The sequence below is a fragment of the Terrapene carolina genome, unplaced genomic scaffold, assembly GCF_002925995.2.
Source record: "Terrapene carolina triunguis isolate 2854851 unplaced genomic scaffold, T_m_triunguis-2.0 Scaffold42, whole genome shotgun sequence".
Lineage (NCBI taxonomy): Eukaryota > Metazoa > Chordata > Testudines > Emydidae > Terrapene > Terrapene triunguis.
Window position 1 is genome coordinate 41785551 of NW_020664393.1, and position 24548 is coordinate 41810098.

The 24548-nt window shown below is 41.7% G+C and overlaps 1 protein-coding gene across 1 annotated transcript in view; it reads right to left on the reverse strand.

Moving 5' to 3' along the window:
* MLIP (muscular LMNA interacting protein) overlaps positions 1-24548 on the reverse strand; it is a 174968-nt gene that overhangs the window by 115384 nt on the left and 35036 nt on the right. The window contains exons 2-3 of the mRNA XM_024220440.1: positions 18625-18708; positions 1725-1883 (exon numbers count right to left, since the gene is read on the reverse strand). Coding sequence (XP_024076208.1) covers positions 1725-1883; positions 18625-18708 — 243 coding nt within the window. The remainder of the gene's footprint in view (positions 1-1724; positions 1884-18624; positions 18709-24548) is intronic.

Consider the following 24548-nt stretch of genomic DNA (forward strand, 5'->3'; position numbering starts at 1 on the left):
GGGGGGAGGGCGGCCAGAGCGCCGGGGGGAGGGCGGCGAGCCCGGCTGTGGCCCCGCTCTCCCCGGGGGCCGGAGCGCCGCGCCACCCCCCTCCAGGTGCCGCTCCAAGCACCAGCTTGGGTGCTTGGTGCCTGGAGCCGGCCCTGTGGGGGATGGAGAGGTCATGGGGCCATAGTCCCATCACTTTTAAAAGTGGGAGCCTCAGGGGAAGAGGCAGAGCAAGGACCTTGGGAGAAAGGGGAGGAGCAAGGTGAGGTGATGTTGGGGCGTCGGGAGAAGGGGCGGAGCATGTATGGGGGCATGGTTCGGGTGCCGGTGCCCCACACACACACTTCTAGGGAGTTTCTGGCACTCCTGCTGCTAGTAGCAGCTACACGGTCAAAGGAAAGAGCAAGAAACTAAGTGACTACACCTCTATCCCAATATAACGTGACCCAATATAACAAGAATTCGGATACAACGTGGTAAAGCAGCGCTCTGGGGGGGCGGGGCTGCGCACTCTGGTGGATCAAAGCAAGTTCGATATAACACGGTTTCACCTATAACGCGGTAAGATTTTTTGGCTCCCGAGGACAGCGTTATATAGGGGTAGAGGTGTATTTGCAACATGAGAATTACATTTAAACTCAACCTCCTCAGACATGCCCATTCTCTGCCGTTTTTTTAATGCTGTGCCCTGGGGAGAGGATGTTCAAAGTGCTTGAGCCTTCCATTCAGTTCAGGAACTATTCCTAGTGCTGCGCACTACCTGCCCTCACGTGTAGCTTATGTTTACTTAAACTGGAGTGCCAGCTACGTAGCATACAAGGACTTGAAGGGCCAAGACCAAAAGGAGTGTAGAAATTAATCAGAGGATCATATTTATGCTTTCAAATAACACAAGAATAAATGAAAAGCAAAGGAAATATTTCCCTATGCAGCGTAATGTGAGCCTAGGGAATTCACTAGCATGGGAAATCACTGAGGCAAATGGTTTAGCAGCATTTTTTAAAATTATTTATATATGATCAAGAGGAACAGTTGTAGTTATACTAGCTAAATTCAAAAGTTACACAGGATATTGGTCTGCAGGAGATAAGATGATCACCAGCTGAAGTCAGTAAGACATGTCCTCTATGCTGTTCAGCAGTTGCACTTCAAAGACTGTCCCAATTAGCAAAGGATACCTGCTTCCTGTGGTACTCCCCATTTCAAGTGTAGAGCACCCATCTCAAACTCATAGGAAGTTTCAAAACAGAAGAAACATACATTTTACTGCAGTATTTTTGCAGAATTAGAATAATTATGGGAACTGGCATCTTCATATGGAGCATCCAATGGTGGCCATTGCTGAAGTCAGGATTCTGTGACTTACTATTGGTGTATTCCACTATGATAATTCGAATGTACCTATTCATGTCCCCTTTCCACCCTCATCACATCATCATGATATATCATTACATAATTGGTAGAACACATTATGGAGATGGAGAGTGGTTTACTTCAGGTACAAACTCTGCCAAAGGCAAAATACCTTATTAGGCAGACCATCAGTCTGCTCCATTATAGCAACTCCCATGTTTCTATGTATATTGCATGGCTGCTTCTCTGATGGTCCTGGAATTTGCAATCAAACTCCAACAGGGAAAAGGTTAAGGAGGAACATAAGCTAGTTCAGTGATGGTCAGGAAGACTTTACCATACCTTTCAAGTAAATGTAAAACTATGTCAATATAAAATCCTACCCTATTTATAATTTCTTGACTGCTTTCATTGTTTGGCTCCTCTGAAGTTCTGACCAGGAGTTTACAGACATCTACAACCTGAAAGTGAGTTGGAAGTCGTCCGATAGATGGAACAAATGTGACGGTCAAAGGTCTGGTTCCGGATTCTCCAGAGGGGACCTACAAGATACATAATGAATGCAGCTTTTAATCTTGATGAAGATTATTTTTACCAAAGAAGAAAGAGTCTGTTTAATTCTTATGAATGATCCAATATACATCCTCATGCCTTATGCTCATTACACTAGCTTTACTGATGGATGGGTTTTGTGTCCTAGCAATACATGTATTTTCTAATCGAATCTGAAAAATTATTTTCATAAATGACAAAATTTTGTCCTGGCTCACACCTAGTGCCACCATATTGAATCGGTACAGTTGCATTGTGGGTATCTCAGCGGTGAGTTTGGCCCACAGTTTGATGTTCCATAATTCTCCTGCATCAGCACTCCACTAGTCTGCATGTGCCACTGTGTAACTCCACTGCGTTCAGCAGATTTACACCAGCCTGAACACAGGCTGTGGCCAAAAAGCCTTTTACTTATGAATGGACCATAAATTGAAACAGTTGTTTTAGAAACAAGAGACCTTTAACTGTAGCAAACGACGTAGGAATAGAGCTGGCAGCTTAATGGAACCACAATCATTTATCACGGCTTTCTCTTAAAACAATTACATCCTAACTAAAATCAACGCACCCAAGTGGTTTACCCGTGAAAATAATTTGAGAAATAGAAGAAAACCCAAACTTGCTTCATTGTTTTTGCCACACCACTAGTATGTGCAAATGGCACACTTCCTAGAGTAAAAGTTGGCATGGAGCCAATGCCAACCATGGATGAGTTTAGGGATGAATTCTGCCTCCAGGAGAGTCTCAGGCAAATAGAGGTTACAGTATACTTCCTCCCTCACCTCCACATCATGGCCATCCAGTCCCAGAGGTCAATTGTCTAGGTATATGGGAAGGTGTCAGAGTGAGCCATGGCCCCACCTCCTTCTCATCCTTTCCTGCCCATTTGGGGTACCACAAAAAGTCTGGGAAGGAAGAGTGCAGGCTGGGGTCAAGAGGGTGGGGCTGTACAATTTTCACCTCAGCACATAATGGGAATTCCACCTAAAAGACAGAACAAGACTTTCCACAGTCCCCTCCAATCAGTGAAATCCCCCTTCATAGGAGGTCCTGGGAGGCAAGTGCTGGCAGAAGAAGCCCTTGTAATGAAGCTGGAATAAAGCTGTCTTGCCAGCAGAGGTTGGTGAGAGGAGCTGCAAACAGCCCCTCTAGTGTGGAGCCTCAACAGGACCTCATAGCAGATCTGGGGACAACTATGGATCAGATTCCATTGATTCTTCCATGGGTAGATAAAGGGTGCAAGCCCATCCCCCTGATGGAAGAATATGGAAGGAATTCATGGAAGTTCTCTCTAAAATCTGACTTCAGGATTGTAGCAGTTAATCTAATTTTCAGACAAAGTAATACGGGACTAAACTGAATTGAATTATGCTGTAGCATAATAGCAGCAATCTATGAGTTTTTTCCCCTGTGGTTTTCTCATTTACAACGAAAGAGAAATTTGAGCAACATGCTACTCGTTATACTCCTGTGTAATTTGCATCTGTAAGCAAGTAGCAATTTTAGGACATAGAGACGAAAAACACTAATATAACTCAAAGCAAGACTAGCCTTGTAGCTGCCAGGATGTTAAAAATGATAAACACAGATTTTCAGCTAAAACAATTTAAGTAGATGTTGATTTCATTATCAGAAAACTGCCTCCTACATGACCTACACAAAGCAATCAGATTATTTACACAGCCATAGCCCACTGGAGTTTGTTTTGCAGTTTACGATAAGAGCCTTATTCTCCAAGACACAGTCAAGAACAATTTTATATTTCATCAGATCTAATGAGCAATGTTTTAAGATCTTCATAAGGTAAAAGCACTGAACACATGGCAGTCACCTCAATGCTTATGAACAATATGACCTCACAAGTCGAACTGGGCCCTTTTGTTCACAAACTCAGGTGAATGTGCTATACATTCTAGAATTACTCATTGCTTCCAGATGCAGGATACAAAGGGATGGGGGAAAGAGAGAGCCTGAGCCCCAGCCTCAGCGAGCAGGGCTGACTGGCAATGCATGGAAGAACAAGGCACATGACCTGTAGGCTCCTGCAGAGGGGAGTGAATGCTAGATACTCCTTTTCATGGGGAGCTCTGGGTGTTATTTTGCTTCAAGGAGCCACAATGCTTCTTGCAGCATGCCCTGCAACAAGGCAGCTCTGCGTTTCCCCAGTGGGAGGGCCTGTGTTTCAATCTGGCCCTTGGTCTTTATGAATCAGAGATGCAATTATCAGCTAGGCAGCTGATAATAGAATACTTAGTTCTTGCTCCTGCAAACAGGGACACTTGCAAACTATCCTGTTGATTTTGGGACTACTCATGTTCTCATGAACATATAGCTAAGGGTAGCATAAAATCCCTCCTTAACCTGTAAAGGGTTAAGAAGCTCAAATAACCTGGTTGGCACCTGACCAAAAGGACCAATAAGGGGAGAAGATACTTTCAGATCTGTGGGGGAAGGTTTTTGCTTTGTGCTCTGTGTTGTTCTCTCTGAGACAAAGAGAGAGACCAAACAAGTAATCCAGCTCCTACTGAAATGATACATCTAATATTACAGAAATAGTAAGTAATAGCAAGGAAATGCATTAGATTATCTTTTGTTTTAGCTTGTGAATTTTTCCTAGGTTAAGAGGGAGATTTATTCCTGGTTTTTTTGTAACTTTAAAGTTTTGCCTAGAGGGGAATCCTCTGTGTTTTGAATCTTTTTGTTACCCTATAAAGTTATCTTCCATCCTGATTTTACAGAGGTGATTCTTTTATCTTTTTTTTTTTAAATAAACTTCTTTTAAGAACCTGATTGTTTTTCAGTGTCCTAAAGACCCAGGGGGGTTGATCTGTGCTCACTTTGTAACCAATTGGTTAGGATATTATTCTCAAGCCTCCCCAGGAAAGCAGGTGTAGGGGTTTGGGGGGATATTTTGGGGGAGGTAGGGCTCCAAGTGGCCCTCCCTGAATGTTTGTTTAAATCACTTGGTGATGGCAGCGATACCAAAGGCAAGGAAGGAATTTGTGCCTTGGGGAAGTTTTTAACCTATGCTGGTAGAAATAAGCTTAGGGGGTATTTCATGCGGGTCCCCACATCTGTACCCCAGCATTCAGAGTGGGGAGGGAACCCTGACACATGCGCATAAAGTTAAGCATGCGCATATTTGTTTTCAGGATCCGGTGACTAGAATGCAGTCTGGTCTGTAGTCTCCACTCCAAAGACCACTGGTACTTTTCAGAACGAGCACTATCATGCATGCAGATTGCATTTCCTTAGCTCTTCTTTGTTCCACAATCTCCGTGAATAACATTTCAAGGAGTGAAAGGATAAATGTGTAAAATGATTTATAGAAACTTACAGAAAGACTTATCACCAGGGACTTTCCTGAGCAAATATTTATGATGGTATTTGCGATCACCTTCGCTCAAGCTGGGACATCAATCATATTAGCTAGCTGTTGAGTGAGCTTTGTAAAGCTGACACCATCCGTCACAGTCTTTAGAGCACCTGGCTCTTCACTGAAAACTGCTGCAGGCAGCCTTTCAAAACCTCTTTTAAAACACACATGGATTTTTTATGGATCAGTGATTGTTCTTTACCCTTCCACCTCTAGTTAAGAAGTGAAGGTACTGCAGCACCCTTGCTACCTGACACAGTTGCTAATGCTTTCCCTTGTTACCTCCCACTTGTAATGCAATTATTTGACCATTGATATCAGATATATTGTATGATCAGACATGGAGGTAACATTAATATTTAATAGGGGTTATTAGTTAGTTTTCAAACTATTAATTTTTAAAGGCTCAACGAAGCAGAGAGAGAATACCAAGTACACAAAGAGCCAACATTTATAGAATTTTTTTTTTAAATTAAAAAACATTTTGTACAAGTAAGCTCACAATCATTTATGTGCATACTTCCAAAGTAGGAATGCAAGCAAGAAGTCGGAATATAAGGACTAGTGCATTATACTATGGCATCCTTCTGATATTGAATATAGCCCAGCTCAGATTCCCTGGGCCTGATTTGCCACTGGTATATCACCAGTATATCTTCATTGTTTTGGTGCAAAATTGGACTAAAACACTGGTGAAGGCCTGTTTAACTTAAATACATGATGGAATTAACCATCACAATTAATAGAAAGATAAAATTATATTTGAAAAATTAAATTTAAGAGGTTTGTGCAAGATGTTTGCGTTATAGACTAGACAGCATCATCCACCAACTACTCCATGATGTCCATTCACCACAGTTTTCTTCTTTGGAGGATGGCATTAAATTGACGCTTGTTTGAATTCAACATATTTTAATTTTGTTAAAAATTAGATTGTGTTGACCTCAAAATAGAATTTCTTCCTATGTTGTATAGCCTCAGGCTAATACAGGAAGTTTCAAGTAGTCACATATTGCATAGGACAGTATGCTGTGCCACACTTCCTGTTGATTCACTCAGACTTGCAAACAGACACAGGAACTTGTAGCGAATACAACCATGATCATGCAAATCAGGCTAAGTTATACTAGCAACAGAACTAGAAGATACATGATAAACAGAGCTGGTCAGAAACCCAATGTTTTTCATTGGAAAAATCCCCTTTTCAACTGAAAAATGGGTTTTCCATGGGAATTTTCAAAGCACAGTGAAAAACGTCACTTCATTTATTTTTCAAAACACATTTTAAAATGAATATTTTCATTTCTATTTGAGTTAAAATGTGGCTTCAGTTTAGATTTTGGAAACTGAAAGATTTCAGTTTTCCATTGTTGGTTTCTAGATTTTCAGCAGGTTTCCCCTCCCACTCTTGCTCTCCTTGGTTTTTTACTCACCCTCCACCCCCACCCCCACCCCACCTCAACCAGAAAAGGAAGAAAGTAAAAAAGCATGGAAATGGAAAGTAACTCACTTTGTACACTTTTTTTACTGTTTTTTCAATAAATGTTTTAATAAATTTTTCTGTTTTGCATTTTTTCCAGCTGAATTAGTCAATCAAAAGTTGTCTAAAAAACAAACAAAAAAAAAGTGAAGTGCCAGATAGGAAGGCTAGACATGGGACAAATGTTAGATACCATAAATCTAAAACCATAAATCAGGAAAGCATCTCCATCCAGGAAAGAACATAATAACCTGCTTAACTTTAGGCACTTGTGCTTCAGTTTAATTGAAACTGATGAGACTTAAACAGGTCCCTCAAGATAAGTAGGTGCTTGAGTGTTTTCCTGAATCAAGGTTCATACTTCAAACTGATCCTGTAAAAGGAAAATCAAATGTTGTCTAACTTTTATTTTCTATTTTCATTCAAAATAATGGGGGTGACTACAAAAAAAAGCAATAACAAGAGGAAGTGAGATGTTGCTTTTCAGAGTAATAGAAAGAAAAAGAGTAAAAATCAAGAAATAATACAGAAATAAAATAATGGGATGGACAGAATGGTAAGACATGGAAGGAGAGGGGGAAAAGGGTGAAGAAATGTGAGCAGGGCATACATAAAATAAGACATCACTTTTAGGAAGTGAACATAATTAACTTATTTATACTTCCTTACTGCTGCACTTTCCTAGCAGACATTCCAGATCTCTGAAAGTTTGAAGGAAATGGATAGAATGGCTATTGTTCGCACTTACATAATATTTCTGTTACTAGCGTCTCTGGATTCTATAGGTTACAAATCTGAGAAAGAGAAAATAGCCTGAATTTCATCAGAGTACATACAAAAACCTGCAGCTGACTGGGGTCTAGATTCCAGAGCCCAAAAATAATAGCAGAATGAATTCAATGGCCCACACATCCAGCTGGCCTAACTCCATTGGAACCCAGGAGTTATGGCAGCAAAGAATTTGGCCCACAATGTTTATTCAAGAAAACATTAAACAATTACTTTTTGTATTTATCTGTCCCGCTCTATTCACAATGAAATAATTGCCTAGCTTTAATTGTGCCTTTTTATCTGATTTAGGCCTTTGAAGAATATCAACATTTAGCATAATCTGAATATTTTTTTCCATGTAGTATTTCTGCTGGAAGGACCCAGGCTGCAACATAACAGTGCTTAGTAGTTATACAAGAAATTTATGGTAAATGATTTCCAGGGTTTCCTTTCTTTGCCCGCAGTAATGCATAATTAACATGTTCTGTTTCCCATGAGCCTGAGGATAATAAATGAATCTCTGTATTAAATGTCCCTCTCTCCTTTAGAATGTCTTCAAATTGCATTGTTATGAATTAAATTTAATCTCAGTGACTAGTTCCTTTAGATTTCCTTCATGACTGAAGATTGTTAGTATGAAATTGACCACTGTAGTTGAAGTAACAATCTTTTCCAGCTATTTGTTAAAGTAATCAAGTTCAAAATTAGCAGAATGGCAGTTCACTGCCACTGTCAGCAAGTCTAACTATTTTAATAGCAAATATTTCCTTTCTTGGTTTTAATTTATTTAATTAAAGGAAAGAGACAGAAATACCTCAATGTCTAATAACGTAACAAATATAAAAGATATGTTATTAGATACATTCATATGTACGGATATGTTAGATATATACATTAAAACCCATAAGAAGAAATGTTAGCTATTAAAATAGTTAGACTTCCTGACACAGTAGCAGTGACAGGGCCGGCTCCAGCATTTCTGCCGCCCCAAGAAAAAAAAAAAAAAAAAGCCGCGATCGCGAGGGGGGGCGGAAATTGGGGGGAAAAAAAAAAAAGCCGCGATCGGCGGCGGCAGTTCAGGGGCATGTCCTTCACTCCTAGAGGGAGCGAGGGACCTGCCGTCCCCGAATTGCCGCAGGTGCCGCCCCTCTCCCTTGGCCGCCCCAAGCACCTGCTTGTTAAGCTGGTGCCTGGAGCCGGCCCTGAGCAGTGAACTGCCATTCTGCTATTATTGAAATTGATTACATTAGCAAATAGCTGGAAAAGATGGTTACATTAACAACAGTAATGAATTTCATATTAACAATCTTTAGTCATGAAGGAAATCACAGAGTAAATTTAATTCACAACAATGCAATTTGAAGAAATTAAGGAGAGAGAGAAAGATAACACAGAGATTAATTTATTATCCTGATGGGGAAAGTAACAATTAACAAATATGGGAGTTAGTCAGCTGGTGAGTATTTCTGGAGCACTTCTGTCTTATTGCTATTGATTAATGTTGGGGGACAAAAACAGAGCACTTTTCTGTGCTGAGAACTTGTCATCGAATTTGACAGGACTCTGGGCTGGTTTACTGGTTTGCTGTGTTTGAAACCTAGGCTTTGTTGCTAACTGTCAGTGCTAAGTTGCCCTGCAATTAGGTGGGTTAATGCCTGCTTCCTTTCAGGGATCTTTAATATGATCTTTATATCATCAACGATCTACAACCTATCCTGGAAAATCCCTCACTCTCAGACGTTGGGAGGCAGGCCAGTCCTCGCTTACAGACAGCCCCCAACCTGAAGCAAATACTCACCAGCAACTACACACCACGCCATAGAAACACTAACCCAGGAACCCATCCCTGTAACAAACCCTGTTGCCAACTCTGTCCCCATATCTACTCTAGCGACACCATCAGAGGACCCAACCACATGAGCCACACCATCAGGTGCTCATTCACCTGCACATCTACTAATGTGATATATGTCATCATGTGCCAGCAATGCCCCTCTGCCATGTACATTGGCCAAACTGGACAGTCTCTACGTAAAAGAATAAATGGACACAAATCAGACACCAGGAACAGTAAGAGACAAAGCCAGTCGGATTTCACTTCAATCTCCCTGGACATTCTATAACAGACTTAAAAGTAGCCATCCTTCAATAAAAAAACTTCAAAAACAGACTTCAAAGAGAAACTGCAGAACTAAAATTCATTTGTAAATTTAACACCATTAATTTGGGCTTGAATAGGGACTGGGAGTGGCTGGCACACTACAAAAGCAACTTTCCCTCTCTTGGTATTGACACCTCCTCATTAATTATTGGGAGTGGACCACATCCAACCTGATTGAATTGGCCCTGTCAACACTGGTTCTCCACTTGTAAGGTAACTCCCTTCTCTTCATGTGTCAGTGTAATAATGCCTGCATCTGTAATTTTCACTCCATACATCTGAAGAAGTGGGTTTTTTACCCACGAAAGCTTATGCCCAAATAAATCGGTTAGTCTTTAAGGTGCCACCGGACTCCTCATGGTTAATATGAGAGCATTTCAGGGCTTTTTGAATAGGGCAACGATTAGAGGCAGCTGAGTGAGACAGGATGAGTCACTATTCCAGCTGTGGTGGGGGCCATGTTACAAAAAGCACACAGGCTCTCAGTGGCTGGTAAAATGAAGAGAGTTAGCCAGCTGAGTTCACCAGCGAAGGAAAGCAGGGAGTTATTGTATAATGAAGTACCTGCAATGGGAAGAAAATGGTATGCTGTCCACACCACAGTTAGCTCTTCTTCTGCCTGCATCTGTGAGAGGTCCTGACCAGACAGCCATCCTGACCCTGGAAGCTTCTACCCAGACCCTGGTCCTAACTTGGTGGGAATTCAGTCTTCATATCCCTGCTGATGAAAGCCAGGCACAGGGAACCACCCAGTGTGAAAGGTGTCTGTTAGTGGAGTCCCTCAGAACATCTGCATAGCATCCAGTAGCATAAGCACCAACCGGATGTATATGGAGACATCCAAGATAGAGGATGCTAGCCAGCTACAGATGACTGCAGTGAGACCAGAGGATGAAGGAGAATTGGCTGCTCTGCAGGGAGGAGACTGGCTTCTGGCCCCCTCAGGCAGTAGACAGTGCTGAACCCACTCACCCTGGTCCTCAAGTGAGGACAAGACCTCAAAGGCTGAGGAAGAGGAGGCACATCCCCCCAATGTTCCCTCTAATTTTTTACATCCATGTGCAGCATGAATTTTGTTATGTGCACCAATATAGAGGTGATGTGTGGTGGGGGTGGGGCTGAGGGGTTTGGAATGTGGGAGGGGTCTCAAGGCTGGGGTATAGCATTGGGGTGGGGGGGAGGGCTCTGGCTGGGGGTGTGCACTTTGGTGTGGGGCTAGGGATGAGGGGGTTGGGGTGCTGGAGGGGGCTCAGGGCTGGGACAGAGCATTGGGGTGTGGGGAGTGAGGTCTCCAGCTGGGAGTGAGGGCTCTGGGGTGGGGCTGGGGATGAGGGATTCATGGTGCAGGAGGGATCTCAGGGCTGGGGAAGAGGGTTGGGGTGCAGGGGTGGTGGTGCGGGCTCTGGGGTGGGGCCGGGGATGAGGCGGTTTGGGGTGTAAGCTGCGCTGGGGCTGCGCTGGGAAGAGAGGGCCACCCTCCCCGCCGCCCCGCCCTCCTCACTGCAGCAGCCTGAGGCCGGGGGAGATGTGCCTCTCCCCAGCCGCAGCAGCTCTGGGGCTGGGACCAGGGGAGAGGCACCTCTCCCCACCTGAGTGGCCCTTGATAGCCTGCTGCATGGCTGCGCAGCTTAGAGGGAACTTGGACATCCCTCCAAGGATGAGAGGCTTAGGTAACTACACCCAAGAGGAAGAGACATATGGTGGTGGTGTTCAGGAACCCTCTTCTAAGGGAGACAAAGGCATCCATCTGCTGATCTGACATCTGTTACAAGATGTGAGCTGCCTTCCTGAAGCCTGCATCTGCGACATCATGGAAAGGTTGCTGAGGCTCGTCTATCCCTCAGATGACCATCCCATAGTGCTCATCACTGTGGGCACTAATGATACTGTCAGGTATGGCCCTGGGAGCAAAGGTGAAGGAGTCAGGGCATAGGTGGTATTCTCATCCATCCTCCCAGTTGCGGGTAAGGGCCCAGGCAGGGACAGACGCATCCTGGAGTTGAATGCACAGATAGTGTTGATGGGAGCGCTTTGGCTTCCTCAACCATGGCATGCTGTTTCAGGAAAGAGGACTGCTGGGAAGAGATGGGGTCCACTTGACAAAGAAGGGGAAAAGCATCTTCAGACACTGACTCACCAACCTAGTGAGGAGGGCTTTAAACTATGTTCCAAGGGGGCATGTGACAAAGTTGACTGGAAGGTATAAAAAAATGTGACCTTAACAGAGGGTTAGATGTTGGGGGAGGGATGGGAAGCAACTAGAGGGAAACAGTAGGGGAATCTGATCATTTTTATGTCTATACATAAATGCAAGGTGTATGGGGAATAAACAAGAAGTGACAATGTACACTCAGATGGCATAGTGCTCGTTATGATAGTATGCAAGTTAAATTATGACAAATGATATCACTGGGATTTGGTGGTATAAATCTCATGATTAGGATATTGGTATAAAGGAGTATAGCTTGTTCAGAAGAACAGGCAGGGAAAAAAGGGAGGAGGTGTTTAATGCTTATTTTGCTTCAGTCTTCACTAGAAAGGTTAACTGTGACCAAACACGTAACACAATTAATATTAAGAAAAAGGGGGAAGGAACACAAGCCAGAATAGGGAAAGAACAGGTTAAAGTAAATTTAAATAAGTTAGATGTATTCAAGTTGGCACAACCTGATGAAATTCATGCTAGGGTACTTAAGGGACTAGCTGAAGCAATCTCAGAACCATTAGCAATTATCTTTAAGAACTCACGGAGGATGGCTGAGATCTCAGAGGACTGGAGAAGGGCAAACATAGTGCCTATCTTCAAAAAGGGGAACAAAGAGGACCAGTCAGCCTAACTTCAATACCTTGAAAGCTATTGGAACAGATTAGTAAACAATCAGTTTGTAAGTACCTAGAGGATAATAGGGTAATAAGTAATAGCCAATGTAGATTTGTCAAGAACAAATCATGCCAAATCAACCTAATTTCTTTCTCTGACAGTTCTACTGGCCTAGAGTATAGGGGGGAAGCAGTAGTTATTTTAGTCGAAGGCATACCTCAGAATCAACCTTGTACCTTTTGTAGACAAAATACTAAGCTCACCTATTATTACAGATGCAAATACTTATGTCTCATCTTCCAGATAGTTAGCTTTTACTGGGTAAAGTGAGAGAGAAGAAATCTACAACAATATTAAGAACATAAGAATGGCCGTACAGGGTCAGACCAAAGGTTCATCCAGCCCAGTATCCTGTCTACCGACAGTGGCCAATGCCAGGTGTCCCAGAGGGAGTGAACCTAACAGGTAATGATTGAGTCATCTCTCTCCTGCCGTCCATCACCACCCTCTGACAAACAGAGGCTAGGGACACCATTCCTTACCCATCCTGGCTAATAGCCATTAATGGGTATCTATAAATCACCTTGGCGAAAATAGCAGGCCAAGCAGGGCTCACATCAGTTACACCAAAGCAAACACAAACATCAGGCAGTGATGTCATATTAGAAGGCAAAAACTTCAAGAAAGTAGAACAGTTGGTTTACCTAGGAAGCACCATACTAGCCAACAGAGACCTCAAGAAAGCAGTGACATCAAGGATAGGAAAGGTATCCACAACATTCACTAAATTCAGCAATATATGGAAATCAAAGATATACTCAGTACCAAAACAAAACTGAGATTTTGTAACTCAAACGTAATCTCAGTGCTAACATACGGCTGTGAGAGCTGGAAATCTATTTAAATGTTAGATAGAAACTAGATGCTTTTGTAAACAAGTGCCTACAAAAGATTCTGGGCATTGAATGGAGACACTATTGCCAATGAAGAGATTCAAGAAATTACAAACCAGCAGCTCATCTCCACAGGAATAGAAGGAAGTGTTGGACAGGTTTGGGGCATGTACTCCAGATGCCAACATACAGACTCACTCATGAAGCTGTCAAATGGAAATCAACTGTGTGAGGAAACAAGGGTGCTCAAGAGAAACCTTAGGAAGAACCCTTAGCAGGGAGGGCAGAACAGTCAGTCAATCTCAACAGCATAGAGCAGAAAGAAGCAGCAGCCAATGACAGGGAGGGATGGAAAACATTCCTTTCAGCTCTGTGCACCAGCTTTGGTGCCAGAAGGATGTAATTAATAATAAGAGGGATATAATAAAACTTACCTCAGTACAAAAGTGTTGTGAAAATTAATGTCTCTAAAGAACTAGAAAATAGTTGGATAAAAGGTGTTCTAGAATTGCAATCTGTTATTTGACGTGCAGGTGAAATAGTTCCTTTCAACAATAAAATATTTAAATTAGATTTTGCTAGTGCATTTCATACAACTGTAGCTGTTGTTTCAGACTTGTCGACATGGGTTGAAGCAAGCAATGCACTCAAAGGGTAAAGATAGGTTTATGGCTAAGCGCAGGATATATAAAAAAGCAATAGGGCTCTTCTCCTGTCTCTGCCAAAGACTTGCTGTGTGACCTTGGGCAAGTCACTTACTTCTGTGATTCACTTTTCTTCTTGTAAAATGGGGATAAACAGTGGGATTGTGTTGTTTAACTCAGTGTTCATCAGGCACTGAGATCCTTCACTGTAAGATGCTCTATAAGTGTGAAGTATTATTTTTGCACCCATTAGATCAGCGTTTCTCAAATGGGGAGTCCCGACCCAAAAGGATGTCAAAAGACTATTGTAGGGGAGTCATGAGAGTGGTGGCTGCTGGCCAGGTGCCCAGCTCTGAAGGCAGCTTCACCACTAGCAGCAGAACAGAAATAAGGGTATCATGATATGGGGGGAGTCATCACTATTTGGGAGGCAGAGGTCATCACAGCCTGAAATACTTTCCAAAGAGTTCCCAGCAAAAAAAGTTTGAAAACTTCTGCACTAGATAATCCAAAGCCTCTTGTTTCAGTTGCAGTGAGGAGACTTATATATATAATATTGTATTGTGCTGCAAGCAGGAGCCCCGAGGGCTTTGAACTGGCCTTCATTCTGCTAACAGTGCTATAGCAAAAAGAACAAGGAGTAAGGTGCCACCGGACTCCTCATTGTTTTTGTGGCTACAGACTAACATGGCTACCCCTCTGATACTTAGTGCTATAGCAGTGAGAGTTTCAAAATTAACTTTAACTGGAAGTTTGCCTGTGAGAAAACTGCATTACACTCCTACAATGTAGTGCTGTAGTTCCACCTGTCCTCTCCCAGGGTAAGTCACACAATGTTCTAGGAGTGCTCTCTCATAATTTTCCATGAAATAATTTTTCTTATTTTCCTATTCTAAAAGCTACACCTACTATCTCTTAAGGAGACATAATTATCAAGTCAAGCACAGAGAACAGAAATAAATCTCTGCTTATATCTGTCATGTCGAGGGATCAGTCCTCCGGGATGATGTTAATGAGGAACTTTAATTTAATTTTACGTCAGCATGCATCAGTCATTTGCACTTTAGTTTCTAAACATGTCTAGATGGTTGGGTGCCAGAGGGAGTTCACCATAATTGCTTCTCTTTTCAGTGAAGTCAGTACCAGACCTGCATGCACCTGAGCACTGATCTCCCAACATGGCCTGCTGTGATATTCTCACTGCCAGTCATTTCACAATGGTTACCTAATGTGCCACAGCTTCCACACATATTCAACTCCCATCAGAACTAATATCATGATGTTTCCTGTGCTTCAATTCTAGGGTCCCTGGAGGATCAGCATTAGAGATACCAGCATGATTCTCCCAGTAGGGAGGAGCACTTCTTCTGAGGGAGGTTGAGCGGTTTGATACCCAGCTGAGGAAAATTTTTGAGTTTATTTTTCAAGGATTACTTTTCTATTGATTATTGGTGATATTATTAAAAATGCAATGGTAATTTTTTTAAAAATGGGAAAGGACCCCATTTTTTAAGCAGCCAGCTCCAACTGGATCCAACTCCCCACTCTCTATGTGAAGCCCAACACTGGCTTTGGTAAGTGCACATGTGCATGTGTGGAAAAGAGGGGGTTAGGTCGCTGTAACAACAATGCTAGGCACTGGCCATGCCAGGCATTCCCAACAATGGTCTCATGTAACATCTTTTCAGTTTTCCATTTGACAGGAAATACTATGTGAACTGTTACATTTATAAGTTAAAAGTAATCTCACTAGACGTATGAGGCACAGGAAACTCTAGCTAACTAGCGCTATCCTTTATTTGGGATTTGAACGTTTGCTGTAAGTATTGGGCCAAAATCATCCCTCAGCCCCAGGAAGTGCAAAGTGTATTCTTCCTCCACCTGTGGAGACATCTGCAGCAGAAGAGGAGTCATCCCTGGGGGAGGGCAGACAGCAATTTCACTGCACTAGGAATTTTACTGGGGGAGGGCAGCTTTAAATAACATCTAGGGCTGGGGCAGAACAGCACCTAATTAGTGCACCTCCCAGTTCCCAACTCCCTCCTGGTCCTGTCCAGCTCTACCCACTCTGTGGGTTGACCAGCTTGGAGTGGGGCCATGGGTGCTTTGCGCTACTCTATCCTGCTCCTTTTGGACTTTCCACCACTCAGGCCCCACAATCTAGAGTCTGCTAATGAAACCAAGGCAATGAATTGTGTCAAATGATTGTCATTGTCCAAGGGGGGTAGAAATACTAGTCGGAGGGCAAGACTACACCACAGCTCTACATCGGCACAGCTGCACTGATGCAGCTGCATTGCTGTAGCGCAACTGGTGAAGCCACGCTATGACAATGAGAGAGCGCTCTTCCATTGCCATAATTACTCCATCTCAGCTAGAAGCATAAGCTATGTCAGCTATGTCTCCCACCTACGTAGCACCAGTGTGGACAGCACAGATCTTGTGTTGCTCGGGCGGGAGGGTTTTTCACACCTGTGAGTGAGGTAAGTTAGATCGACTTAACCGGTAGTGTAGACCTGCCCTGAGTAGACAATATTTTTTCCTCTTCTTATATTTGAGTGAACTTGTTGCTGAAAGTGAAGCACTAATAGTATTGTTGAAAGTATGACACAGGGTGGGCAGGTACTGCAAACTCCCTAAAATATAACTCTATCCAAGACATCTCAGTACTGACTTAAAACATCCCGAATGTCCAGGCCTCAGCCTCTTGTCAGCAAGAAGTTAATGATCATGTTGAATTGTGCCAACAAAGGAAGGGTAGGATTGTCAGGACTTTGGGCCTGCAGATGGACCTTGGACCAGTTAACTGACCTGCAGCAGAACATCCTGATCCGCGAGACTCCCTGACTGGCTGGTTGGTGTCACCAGGCCTGTGCTTAAGCCCAGTGGCTGCTCGATACTTATGCCTGCAGCTGTGATTGCTTCTGTGCCTGCCTTGTTCCAGCCTTGCTTCAGCTGTATTCCTGTCCTGCCCCAGTCTTCCTGTTCTGGTGAGTCTTGCTCCTATCCTTGGCTTGCGTCCTGCTCCAACCATTAGGCAGGATGAACCAGGCATGGTTCGTGAGAAGGATGACATCACAGATTGCCTTGTCCTGTATATCTTACTCAGGCAAAATTCCCATCAAAACAAAGGCAGTTTTGCCCCTCGTTAAGAACTGCTGACTCAGGCCCCAAATTCATTCTCACCTGTACTGTTTTGCTGAAGTTAAAAGGCAAATTGTACATAAAAGAGAAAGGGTACAGCCACACCCAAGTTGGTTTTTACTGTCTACACCGTAGGCACTACTTTCATTCGTCCCCCACCTGCACCTCTGCTCTCATTTTAGTCTTACTGTCTCCTCTTCCCTATGAACATCCCTAATTCTGTCAACCCACTGCTCCCATTTGCTTTTTTAATTTACTTTCACTACAGCTGATATAATAAGGTAGATTTATTTATTTATGTGGAATTTTTCATATTTTGGTTAAAAAGTTTTCAAAAGCAAAAAAAATGGTTTGAGGATTTGGGGGCTTTGATGAAAACCTGAAAAATGTGGACAAGTTTCTGTTTCCTCAAAAAGTAATTTTTTGCCCCCAAAAAGCAGATAAAAATATTCCGCGTTCTGCCACTCCTATGCTTCAGACTTTCTCCCTGTCCTCATCTACAAACTACTCGTTTACACTTCTTTCAATCCCTCCTTAAAACATCAGCTTTTCAACAGATATCTCCTCTTTTCTTCTGAACTGCAGACCTGTGCCATGCCTTATATTTGGGCATCTTTTTAAGATTGCAAATTCATGGGGCAGGGAACCAATGTGTATAAAGAGCTGTATACATTTACGGCACTACGGCTTGGATTTTCAAAGGAGTCTCAAGGCTTGTATACCTATCTCATAGAACTGGAAGGAACCCTGAAAGGTCATCGAGTCCAGCCCCCTGCCTTCACTAGCAGGACCAAGTACTGATTTTGCCCCAGATCCCTAAGTGGCCCCCTCAAGGATTGAACTGGGTTTAACAGGCCAATGATCAAACCACTGAGCTATCCCTCCCCCACTGAGCTATCCCTCCCTACAGGGTGAGTTATTCATGATTAAACCCATGATTCATCCAGAATAAGAGTAATTTATTCCAAATTATCTTAATTCAGTGGATTAGGCAAAGCATCAATTGTGTGATCAGAGTCTAAGGGTCTGCCCAGCCTTCTACCACATAACCAGGCAGCTATGAGTGTCTGATACAACCATCTACCACAGATGCTTGGTCTTACAAAACAGAAATCCATATATTGCAAAGTACAACTGAGCCCTAAAGGTGTTCTCATTAACACTATTTCAGACTAATGAAACATTTTGTAAAATACCAGAGATTAAATTTTTTGGTTCTTAACTGAGCACAAATGAAGTAAATTGGGACTTTGTTCTATTAAGGACTGCAGCCAGATGTAATTAACAATAAATTTAAAGCCAGATTTTTTACATTAAAAACAATCATCTCAAAATATTTACCGCATAACAAAACTCAATATCAATCCTTCAGTTGTCTCTACAAGGTATTTTACAAAGATGCAATGTAGCACGATCTAAAAAAAAAAAAAGATCTTCTTACCCATTCTGTGCTAAGGAAACTCAGTGGACTGGTGACTTGTATGTCTCTTTTTCCAAATTGCTGTCCATGATGTGTAGGATGCAGCTTGCGGTGGGGAAAAAGGACAGGATTTAAACAATATGGATATGTATGATCGATTGAAGGAGAGATGATATTTTTTACTGTTCAGCAATGATTTCTAGAGGGACTTCTAGCAAGATATTTTCTGAATAGGTATGTGTGGGCCTAAAAGAATTTTGTATACAAAGAGACATTGTTCAAGCACCCAACTACTAAAATGTAACATGGTAAAGATGAAATTATTGTTTGCTTCTTTAATACATTTACACGGAGCTGAGGGTGTTAGTATATAATTTCCATTTCTTCTTTGATTGGGCTAATCATTAAAAGTAGTTGATTTTTAAACATTTGATATTTCACTTGAATTGTAAAGTTAATGTTCCTACATGCCAAATATACTCTATGTGTATCAGTGCCACCACAGAAGTAATACATCCCGAATGGATTCATTTGGGTTATGGATTTACTTATTTACAGGAACAGCTGTACATGTTGTGATGGCATCATTCTACTAAATGTTCCTTTAATAGGAAAGTGATCGTGTTTGAAATTTTCAGTTGTTTATTCCAAACTTCACTTTGCCTCATTGGAAAAGATATATTTTCTGTTTTGCAAACTGCTTCAATCAGTCCACTAAACATAGTCATTCTCCATTCCCCAAATGTTTTAGAGTGTGGGAGAGAGAACAGAAATAGAGTTTCAAGAAGCTGTTTGTATATTTTGTACTGAGAAAAACAATATAATTAGTAGTGGAAGGTTGTGTAGCTACAAAACTGGGCACCAGGCAAGTGGGATTCTATTCCCAGCTCCGCCATAGACTTCCTGTGTGACCCTGGGCAAGTCACTGGACCCTTATCTACCTTAGAGTATTTTGTCTATGCTGGTATAATTGTAGCTCTCTAGCATGCACATAATTCACTAGGTATCCACCGGCAAAATTGTTTGCAATGGTACACATGTATTCACACTGTTGTAGTGACTGCACTTGCTCTGAAGATGACAGCATGTCATATATCTCAGTGACTGTGCAGTCAAGTGCTAGCATAACAGCTGCAATAGTGCTATTAGTTCTCCCTAGGAAATCAGATAAAAATGTTGGTGAATCGCTTCAGTTTTATCTAAAGAACTCAAATCTCTCTGCATTCCTAACTCTTAACTACAATAGTTTACTTAGGCAGAATTCCCATTTGAACAAAATGGAGAGGTTTTGAGAATTAGAAGGATCCAATTAAGGTTGCCACTTTTCCATTGGGCAATCCATATTAAGCTCCATCTATGCCCCTCTGCCAGGGAATGCTCCTTAAGGCAAGCCATGTCCCTGGCAAGACTGAAATATGAATTATGTTACTTATCTTAGCAGTCAGGTTTTCCTCCTTTTTGTCCTCTCCTGATTGGTTGGCCTCAAATTCCCAAGTCAGCTAGTTTGTCACCTGGCCAACCTATCTTTCCTTTCCCCCTCCTTTTTATACAACCCTTACTACTCTCTGTGTCTCTTCTGTCCCTCATCTACATCTGTCTTCTCTTTTTTGTCCTATTTTTGTCCACAAATCTCTCCACGTCTAGTAATACCTCCCTCCATTATGTCAAATACATATGACCCCTAAATGGATCCTACCCAGTTTGCAAACTTATTATAACTGAATACATGAAAAAGATGTTACTTCCTATAAATACAAATTAAGACCTTGATCCTGCAAGTAAAATACCAATTCATGTCAATAGACCAGATACTAAATGACTGATCCTTCTCCAACCCTTGCACTTCTGTGAATGAGCAACCTCAACGTTTTGGACATTTAGTCTAATTCTGAATAAGCCCCCAAAGGTTTGGATTTTTAGCTGAAGTTTAGCCAAGCTATCTAAATCTTTTCGATGTTCAAGAAGCAAAAGGCTTCCTTGCAAGATTTCCTACTCTTCTTACTTCCAGTCAGACCACAAATACCACAAGAACATGCTGTCTCACTTCGGATTCTCTTGCAGAACCAGGCTCATATTACATAAACAGATGAAAAATAAAGCTATTGCTCAGCCCTGAAATTGTGCATTCTTAAATACTATGGGTGAAATCCTGGCTCTGCCAACATCAATGGGAGTTTTGACATCTATGTCAATGGGATCAGAATTTCATTCTGTACACAGTAATGCATTCACATGGTAATCATTTTTAAGAGTCTTCAGTAACGGTGCCCTATAAAGCTTGCTTTCTCTCCAGGAAGCCAAATTAAATTGCATTTCAATAACTAGAAGAGCCCCAGTACTGCCCTTGCCCCATGACTTCAATGGGGCTCTGTCTGGGCACAGCAGTCCACCCACACACTACGTGTTGCAAGTCTAGAACAAAGGTTGCAATGTAAAATAACAAAAGAAAAGAAAATCAAAGGTAACTATGTCATTCAGCAATATGCTACAGTGCATTTGATTCAGCATCAAGTAGCTGCATAAACTTTAAATCTCTATCCTTTTGAGGTCCATGTTAGAATACCTGCCACACAGGGGCACACTTAAAAAGTCTATTTTTGCTAATACTCTCTTGTGTTGTATCTGATATATAGGCACAGATAGACGCCTTCAACTCTCTGATCAGACTCCTCACCTTGCTTAATTATTTCAAGCTGAAATTCATCCTTATGCAGAAGGTCAGCATGAGATCTATGAAACTTAAATCTGCAAAAGCAGAGCTTCAAGGACTTATTTGTCTTCTCATGCTTGTCTTCTGCACAGGAGTGAATTTCACCCCTAGTGACTAATGGTATGTGACTCTAAAAAAGAGAGTATAAAGATTCAGAATGGCTCTGAGGAGCATCCAATAGTAGGCCAAGCATTTCATGTGAGAGTAAATGTTACAATCTATCTGAATAGAGTGATGGATAGGGAAGGGAAACAGAGCTAGTCAACGTAGCAATCAATATTTGTTCTTTCCATCACCTATAATTCATTTTTTTCAAAGGAGTTTGTACAGTACCTATTTCTGTTAAAAATATTTAATATCTTAACAACCCAAAGACCATTAAACGTAGAGCATTCTGATGAGTAATAAGCCTCTAGAGTAAGAGAACTCAAATTAAGAACACTTACTGAGGAAGCAAGGAGGGATACATTCTGAAATAAGTTCACATTAATGGTGCTGCACTAGTGTGTTCACTTGACAAAATAACGGAAATGCCTACTAGAAATGTGCAGTTACAAAGCATCTAGGGTAGAATTATCAAAAGCAACTAAGGACTAGATCCACAGAGATTTAAGTGCCTCACTCCCACTTTACGTGCCGAAATCCAAACTTTAAATCCTGTAAACCCCTGCTTAGCTGCTGGCCAAACCTGTAGGCAGTGCCGCCAAGAGCGGGTTTGGGCCCCGGTGAAAAAAAATTTTTGGGCCCCCCAGCAAGGGCGGACCGGCTAAACAGGGCCAACGAGAGGGGGGGGAAGCCAGACCCCGGGCCCCCTTCCGGACCGCCAGGCCCCGGTAATTTGTACCGGCTTCCCCCCCCTCTCGTCGGCCCTTCCTGTAGGGGTCTGTAACCGTGCCTTTGTGGGACACAGCTGAGAATGCCAAATTCTTCTTGAACCAAGCTTGAACCAAGAACTTTGCAATTACTATATGTATTTGATTCCTTTAACCAATTTTAACTTTCACTTTTCTTTCTTTCTTTCATTCTATGAATAAACCTTTAGATTTTAGATACTTAACGATTGGCATCAGCATGATTTTTGGGTAAGATCTAAGTTATATATTGACCTGGGTGTGTGGCTGGTCCTTTGGGATCAGAAGAACCGTTTATTTGAAGAGACTGGTTTTAAAGAACCACTCATCTCTAAGTCTAGTGTTTTCAGTGGTAATACAAGGACCGGTATGTCTAAGGAAACTTTAGGCTTTTATGACTTCTTGTTAGCCAGTGTGGTAAAACAGGAGTTTACTTTTGTTGCTGGTTTGGTATATCCTATGGGGGATTAACCACCAATCTCGGGGTGTATCTGCCCTATTTCTCAGCAGTTTGTCCTGAATTTGGCACTCTCAGTTGTGGCCCAAGAAGGCACAATTATAGTATATCTTGGTCTTGTGTAAATTACACCAATGCAACTGTGCATACAAAAGTACTCAACTTCTCAATACCACCTTCAGATTATGTGCCAACTCCATCTGAGAGGAATTTCTCTACTGACACTGTAGCCTCAAGCAATTTGCAAGGTATTTTTCCCACATATCAACATCAAATCAACTTAACATTTTGATTCTGAATGGATGGATCAGACTGCCGAAGTTAGTATTCCAAAGTAACTTCAAACTGATACTGGGTGACTAAGATGTTTTAAGATGCATTACAAAATATATTATTTTATTAATAGTATCAGGATTTCACTTTCAATTGTAAATATATACTTTTTCACACATTTAGAGCTCACGTTGATGGAAATGTTCAAAATTGTTTCAGTGGTCCTTGGCAAAAAAATAGCCACACACCAATGCCAAATCCTGTATGTAATATCTTGAGCTGCTTGTAATGAGGTGGTGAAGTTGTATTACAACCTTTCTTAGTATAATAACTGATCAGTCAGCCCTGAGACAGCCCATGTTGCCTAGGGAGGTTGTGGAATCTCCATCACTGGAGATTTTTAAGAGCAGGTTAGACAAACACCTGTCAGGGATGGTCTAGATAATACTTAGTCAAGGTCCCTTCCAGTCCTATGATTCTATGTTTAAATCAACATGCACTACCTGCCACTGTTATGAAGAAGAGCCTTGTCCTCTGAAACAGACAGGTCAATATCAGTAAATGAGCAGCAGCAAAAGCAGTCTATAATAATCACAGGATGTCAATGTGATATGTACATGAATACACATTAAAATCAAGAGTCCTAGGGCAAAGTTTTGACTAGTTCATATCAAAAGTGGTACTTATAATAACAGTGTCAATTATCAAGAAGCATTAATGGCAATTTGCCTGTGTGTGAACATCAACAGTTAAGATTCACTAGTGATAATGTACTGTGTACATGACACACTTTTCTCCACAAGTATCAAACCAGTGATTAGAAAAACATAATTTATGTCAATCTCTTCTGGACCATACTAGCTGTCAGTATGCTTTCTTAATAGAAAGTGAAGGAATCAAGGCTCTGCACATTATCAGTAAATGATGAGAAAGGTTCGCTTGCCTAAATCTTCAAGTATTACAAATACACTGAGATTCCTCCAAATATGTATGACCATAAAATACTAGCAAAGAATGGATGATACATAAAAAACTTTTGCTGTTTGGAAAAATATATCAGGTCTGCACTAACATCTGTATCATCCAATTGTACTGTAAAATTCAAAACTGCAGTGTTAGAATGTTTGACTATCTAGACAAGAACCCTGAAAATATATTACATAAGTTTCAAAGTGAGTGTTGGTCCCAATATGGGATTCATAAGAGCGGAAGCATTCAGAAAGGGACATGCAGATGGCACATATTTCATTTTTATACTTTGTTACACCACTTTCTGCACACTTCCCTGAATGTATGATACATAAAGGAGACACTGTGCATTGTGCTATCTTTCTGGCTAATGTTAATGCTTTCTACAGGAGACGGACATAAAATGATGTAAGAATACACTGAAATGTCTGTAATATCAGCTTTTTGAATTATGTATTTTATATGGTGCTTCAAATAATGCAGCCTCCTAAATGAGAACCACTTTGAGCGATGACAGTTTTTCTGCATACAAAAATCACATGAATTAAAGAAAGGTCCCTCTGCTGTTAAGATGTATAATCTCCAGATTAAGGATCTGATCCTGCAAGGCATTGAGCACTCTTAACCCTCACTGAAGCAAACTTCAGCGAGAGTTGACTTCAGTGGAAGCTGAGGGTGCTCAGGT